Raw genomic sequence first — 7,131 nt, 5'->3', positions numbered from 1 at the left:
ATGATTCATCGCTTTCCAAACCCCACCTCTGAGCTCATGACGTATTTGGGTGACCTTCTCCCTCTAAATCATAACAAGTACCTTTATCAGCTTTTCTTGCAAGGAAATGTGTTATTTTATTTTGAAGTACTTTCTTTTTCATTTCCGCTGTACATTGTATGTAAGGAATTATTTTTACATCAAGGTAGAACTATTTTTACTTCAGTGAGATGTGTACACAGGTTGTATCCAAGGTATAAGAGGACTAGGGACTGTGGGCTTGGACAATATTTCCCAGTCTTTCTGATTTTGAAAGACTCTTAAAATCCTCCTTAAGGATCCCTGCTGTCTTTTAAAGATTAGGGTAATATTTTGTAACCAAATATTGTTTAAGGATTTTCTGTCTTTCAGAAATTTATGGAAACTTGATATCCTTCCTCTGTCTTCACTCAGGTGCCTTCACTGGGGCACAAAGATCAAGCTTATCAGTAGTTTCCCCAAAAAGACAAACAAGCAGCAATTTTACTAAGTATTCAGAGATACCCTGGGGGATGCTTTCGCAGCACACAGGGCAGTCCAGTGTTGGGGGCTGGAGTGACCCAGGAGCAATGGGTTAGAAGAGGAAAAAGGCAAGAGTAGGAAAAAGGGTCATGAGAAAACAGGATGTTGAGTTAGAAATTCTCGGTCTTTTTTCTAAAGTGACATGAATAATAAATATCATACATGCAGCTATTTTTTTGTTGCTGTTGTTTTTTAGGTGTTCTGGCACCATCTATAGAAAAGGTAAAGGTAACCCCAGCATGCATGTGCTGCCTTAGTGATGTTAGCTCTTGTCGCTGTCCCCCAGGGTATGCTTGTCAAAGAGGTACCCTGCCGTGCGGGACTCGGGGGCTCGCGTCTTGCGCAGGTTGGTCACATGGTCACCCATCTGTTTGATGGCCTTCACCTGCTCAGCCAGGCAGTGAGTCTCGATGAAGTCACACAGGTGGGGGTCATTCTTATCAGTGGCCGGCTTGTGCAGCTCCAGGAGTGACTGATTCACGCTCTTCTCCAAGGGCAAGGCACACTCCATCGCGTTCAGCCTGTTCTGCCAGTTGTCACGGTCTGGTTTCTTGATTTCCTGAAGAAAGATCCGGCCACCGCGCTGCTTCTGCAGCTTCATCAGTTTCTCCTCCTGTTCCCTCTCCTCGTGAGATTCGTGAAGAAAGTAATTGGTGAAGTTCTTCAAAGCCACATCATCTCGGTCAAAGTAGTAAGACATGGACAGGGAGACGTAGGAGGTGTAGAGCTCCAGGTTGATCTGGCGGTTGGTGGCGGCCTTGGCGTCCTGGTGGTAGTTCTGGAGCACCTGCGAGGGCGAGGTGGTGGTCGTGGCGGCGGCGGGGAGGCTGGCAGCGGTGGAGGTGCAGGCGCGGGGAGGGCGGGCAAGTGCCGGGCTCAGTCCAAGCCCTGTTGAAGCAGGAGGACCTCGGCGACGCTTGGCGGAGGACATAGAGCTAGTTATCTTAATGACGAAATACTATTTTGAATGCCAGAAATGCTAAAAAAAATTCCCTACATGGAACAACATTTGTAGCACTTAAAAGCATTGAATTAGTGGCAAAGCGTGGAGAAAAATAGGTTTTTAAAGGATATATCTAAGTCAAACTGCAACTATATTGATAGGATAGTCAGTTTTAAAATGATCTATTGGGCTTACTATTTTAAGCAAAAAACCCAACCAGGATTTATAATTAAATAAATCCCCTACCAATAATTTTAGATGAGACTTTAAATACTTTCCAGGAATTAAGTCTTATCAAATCAAATCAAATCGAATCTCACTGTTTTCTCAAGATTATAAAAGACCATCCAAAACATCTTGCCAGCCTATGAGGCTAGTGCTTCCAAACTTTTACATGCAATATTAATAATCAAAGAAGTGAAATAAATACTAGGATACACAAACCACTCCTTGGAGAAGAGTGTCCAACAGACACTTGGTGTCTATTTCCACTTCATTTCTAATCTTTGGAAGGACTGGGGAAACAACCTGACACACGTATTATCACTGAGAATTCTTACTTACTTTTTTTTTGGTACTGGGAATCGAACTCAGGACCTTGTGCTTGCCAGGCAGGTGCTTGCGCCGCTGGGCTATATCCCCGGCCCCTTACTTACATTTATGTGACACTCTGAAGCAATGCTATGGACATGGTGTACAGCATGGACTTCATTTTGCAGATGAGGAAAACAAAATTTTTCCTGTAATGCTGTGAGCTGACACTCAATCCCAATCAAATCCAACTTTATTTCCATCAGGTCAACATAATAGCTCCAAACCAAAAATCAGAGGACAAGGTCTAGCAGGTGAAATCTCTTGTTCTTTGACCAGAGAAGTCTGATCTACTCTTTCAATATTACACATATGCCACAAGCATCTTGGTGGGCTATACCAAAAGATGAAAATCATAAACCCTAGCTTTGTATATTAAGGAGGGGAATACATTTACTCTTTACCTACTTACAATTTTGCATTTTAACTGACACTAAGTTTTTAAAAGCATCCTTGTTTCTTGGGATCTAACTTAATAATTCAGAAAGGAAAAGAACAAATTAAAACTATTGCACAATTTAAAAAATTATCCAAGGTGATAGATATGCAAATTACCCTGATGTGATCCTTATACATTGCATATATACATTGAAATGCCACATTCAACACCATAAATAAGTACGTTTATTGTGTCAATTAAAATATATTAATAAAAATAAAACCACTGTTTTCTAATAAATAAATAAAATTCTCCAACCTTGAGGGGAAACGTTCTCTTATATAGGAAAGTGATTAACAGTTTGGCTTCAGGAGCTAAAAAGCCTCAGCTGGAAATTAATCTCCATGGTAGACAACATCACTGTGTCTTGGCTGGAGCCTCATTCACTTTGTGCCTCAGTTTCCTCGTCCATAGAGGGAGGATGATGGTAGGACCTGTCTCACAGTGCTATTGAGAGAGTTCAATTAATTAATACAGAGTTTAGCACATGCTTATGATTATCCACTTCACAAATATTTATTGAGTGCTCACTCTGTGTGGGGTACTGCAGGTGCAAAAAAAAAAAAAAACAGACCCACACATTATAATGGAACTTACTTTCTGATTAAGAGAAGGCAGTCGGATAGGAAACTGGCACATCGTATCATTTGCTGACAGGCGATACGTAGTGTGTAGAGAAACAAGGGAAAAGATAGGGAACTGGAAATTCTAGAAAATGGGACAGTCAGGGAAGGGAGGGCCTCAGTTTTAAATAAGGTTGTCAAGCAAGGCATCACTGAGAGGAGGACATCTGAGCAAGACGTGAGGCAGTGAAGGCATAGAGCACATGGGTGTCTGAGGGAAGAGCAATCTAAGAAGAAATAGTGAAAAGGCCCCAAGGAGAGGAGAGAAAACACTTGGCAGGTTCAGCGCATCAAAAGGAGGAAAAAGAACAAGGCAGAGGAGGATGGTGATGTTGACAGAGGAAGTCATAGATGAGGTCAGAGTGGAATAGGTAGGGTAGAGAAGGTTGTGTGTGTGTGTGTGTGTGTGTGTGTGTGTGTGTAAAGCAGATTCCACAGCACTCTGGGTCACTGTAAAGCATGTTTGTCTTCTTCTCTGGGTGTGGAAAGTTTTGGATTAAGAATAAAATAATTAGACGTAATCACTAATAACATCCTTCTAGCTGTTGGATTGAGACTAGAGGTGGGTGGCAGGGAGAACTCTCAGAAGGCAATTGTGAGGCACTGGGGATATAGCTCAGTGGCACAGCGCCTGCCTGGCAAGCGCAAGGTCATGAGTTTGATTCCCGGTACCAGAAACAAAAAAAGAAAGAAAGAAAAAAGAAGGCAACCACAGTACTGCAGGTGGGAAATTGTAGTCCTTGGACCAGGACAGAGGTGATGAAGCTGGAGAGAAGTGGCTAGAGTCCAGACGTGATCTGAAGCTACAGCCAACAGGAAATGGGCAATAAAAGAAAGAGTCAAAGATAACTCAAATCTTCTGGCCTAATTAGAAGGTTTGAGTAGCCTTTGAGGTAGATGCATGAGTCTGTTTTCTCTTTCTAATAATATAGTACCACGTATGGCTAAGTTATAAAGAAAAGAGGTTTATTTTGACTCGTGGTTCTGAGAGTCTAAGTCAAAGAGCCGCATCTTGTGGACAAATGGTCTTCTTTGTAAAATTCTTTTTGTTTATCCCTACATTTTTATTTTTGTATTATTAGTCCATGTTTTCAATACATGGTGTTTACATTGTTTGTATGGATTTGCAGCATTGTACACAATATATGTTCATTCCCTTTTCATCCCCCATCCATCTCTTGATCCCTTTCCCACTTGAGAAAGATCTATCTCCCTACTTCCTATTATCTTTTATTTTTCTCTTTACTTATATTTTGGGTTTCTCATATAAGAGAAACTATGCAATGTTTAAGCTTATGGGTCCAATTTATTTTACTTAACATTACAGTCTCAAGGTGCATCCATTTTTCTACAATTGACCCAAGTTTATCTTTCTTTACAGCACAGTAGTACTCCATTGTGTATGAATAATACATTTTCTTTATCCATTCATCTGCTTATGGACATATAGGCCTCTTCCAAGATCTGGTTGTTATGAATTGTGCTGCTATAAACATGGGTATGCACATACCACTGTAATATGATGTCTTTAACTCTTTGGGGAAGATACCTAGAAGGAGAATAGCTGGGTCTATGGAATTTCTAGGGTTTTTGTTGCTGCTGCTACTGCTGCTGCTGCTGCTGTTGTTGTTTTGAGGACTCTCCATACTTATTTCCTTCTTGCTAGCAAAATCCTGTCATACCACATCACATTGCAGGAGCTAGGGAGCACGCATGTGTGGTGTGAGTCCTTTGGTCTCTCTCTCTCTTCTTAAAGCTTTCAGTACTCATTCATTAAGGCTCCACTTTGGTGGCCTGTCTAATCACCTCCCAAAGGCTCCAACTGTACATACTGTAGTTGGATTAATTTCCACTCTCTCGGGACCTCACCATAGAGATTAAACTCCAACTTGAATTTCAGATGGTATAAACCATACTCAAACCATAGCAGTAAATACTTCACAAAGACAGAAGAGAGGGGAATGATCAAGAAGTTGCTTTTGGAATGTTAAATTTGAAGTGCCAATTGCAAGAATATCTTTATCGACTAGGCATTTTATCCAAGAGTTTCTGTAGTTTGAGTAAGGGTCTAGGCTGGGGATATAAATTTGGAAAGACTAAGGGTATATAGATGACACAGAAAGCCATGAGACTGGGTGAGATCCCAGTGGGAATGGGTACTGGTACACTCCACAGTTAAGCATCTGGAAGAAGAATCAATAAAAAGGAGTAGTCAGTGAAATAGCAAGAAAAGTAGGATGTACTATTCTGTCACCTCTGAGTTCACTGCTAATTTTATTTTTATTATTATTATTTTTTGTGCCAGGAATCAAATCCAGGACCCTGCACTTGCCAGGCAGGTGCTTGTGCCACTGAGCTATATCCCCACCCCCTCCTTGCTAATTTTAATATTAGACTTCCATAGTTCTAAATCCAGCCACCTTCCACTATCCATGGGGAATATATCCTAAGACCTCCACTGGATGCCTGAAATCACTCTCAGTACCTGGCTTGCTCACTTTCTCACCACTGGGATACAGTCCCTGGCACCCATGACTCAAAGGAGGAGAGGCTTACCTTGGCTCGTGTTTCAGTCCATAGTTATCTGGCTCCAAGTCAGGAAAGCATGGCACAGGGGTATGGCAGAGAACAGCTGCTCAGGCATAGGGGGCAGGAAGCAGAGAGAGCCCAGGCAGGAGCTGGGAATGGAGATTTAACCTTCCATGTTCCTCCCACAATGACCCACCTCTTTTGACCATGCCCTACCTCCTAGTAACAGGTCAGCTATATGCCCCCATCATCCAATCACCTTTCCAAAGGCCCCACCTATGAGCACATAAGGCTCTGAGGACATCTGGATATAAACCATAACACCACCATATCCTTCATATACTGGTTTTTTTTTTACACTTATATAACCATGATAAAGTTTAATTTTTAAGTTAGATACAGTAAGAGACTAACAATAACTTGCCATAGATCTTAACAACATCAGCATATATTTCTTTTCTTATTAAATCAAAAACTTTTACCTTTCCACTTAAAGGAAATGCTTTATGGCTTCTCTTTGGCATAACCAAATTGTCAGCATTACTCCTCTTGGGCTGTGAGACCATTTTTAAGTAAAAATAAAGGTCACTTGAACACAAGCACTGCTAGAGGGTGACAACCAACCTGCAAACTGGGAGTGCCACTAACAGGTGGATAGTGTACACAAGTGGGTGCTTGGGACAAAAGAATGAGTCACATATCCTGAAAGGGACAGAGCAGGAAGGTGCAAGACTTCATTACACTACTTAGAGAGGCACGCCACTTAAAAATTATCTATTGTTCTTCTCTGGAATTTTCACATTGTAGTTGACCTGAGGTAACTGAAGCCATAGAAAGCAAAACCATAACTAAGAAGGGACTACTGCATAGGGAATAGATGGATGTATGACAGCTTTTCTATTTTCCTCTCAGTGGTTATAATCATGTTTGTATACATTTTATCCACTTAAATTAGAAAGCTGAAGAGATGTTTTTGTTGTTGGTTTTTTTTAAAATGTGTGTTAGCAAATGCTTTGGGTATGAAGAAATGCTATGAATAAATAAGAATAAGTTGCCAGAAACAGAAAATCTCTGTATCCTTTGCTATTTTTGCATTTATACAACTGATAAATGGTGTTATTTTAAGAATAACTTCTGTTATCTATGACTATTTTCATAGTCCATGCTTTCTGTCCTTTCCATCAAAACAGGTACTTACTTAGCTCTTTAAAAGAAATTAAAGTCACTTTTTGATGTTTCAGGACAAAATATTCCTACTAATTTCAAACATAAGGATAAATTGGTTATTTTGGGGAACCAAAAATAACCTAATTGGCTACCTCAGAGAATGAAATAAAAATTTATCAACTCTCCATTTTCATTGTCTGCCTAAAAGACAAGTCTCCAGAATTTTAGTAACTTCTGAAGTGATATTTTCACATTTTGTTCTCACTTCTTTTCTTATTAGTTTAAAAGACTCTGCAAAG

The 7,131-nt window shown here is 40.5% G+C and overlaps 1 protein-coding gene across 1 annotated transcript; it reads right to left on the bottom strand.

Moving 5' to 3' along the window:
- Window positions 1-787: 787 nt before the first annotated feature.
- Window positions 788-1,471, bottom strand: LOC102029090 (ferritin heavy chain-like). The gene has a single exon (XM_005385362.2). The coding sequence runs from the start codon at window positions 1,469-1,471 to the stop codon at window positions 803-805; it is 669 nt and encodes a 222-aa protein (XP_005385419.1). The 3' UTR covers window positions 788-802.
- Between the last annotated feature and the right edge of the window lie 5,660 nt (window positions 1,472-7,131).

The sequence above is a fragment of the Chinchilla lanigera genome, unplaced genomic scaffold (genome assembly GCF_000276665.1).
Source record: "Chinchilla lanigera isolate Chin_1 unplaced genomic scaffold, ChiLan1.0 scaffold00022, whole genome shotgun sequence".
Taxonomy (NCBI): Eukaryota; Metazoa; Chordata; class Mammalia; order Rodentia; family Chinchillidae; genus Chinchilla; species Chinchilla lanigera.
Note: the sequence above shows the minus strand (reverse complement) of the source record. Positions and strands in the feature narration are given on the sequence as shown.

Coding starts and splice junctions, on each gene's coding strand:
- LOC102029090 (XM_005385362.2), bottom strand. CDS start 1,471: ATGTCCTCCGCCAAGCGTCGCCGAGGTCCTCCTGCTTCAACAGGGCTT.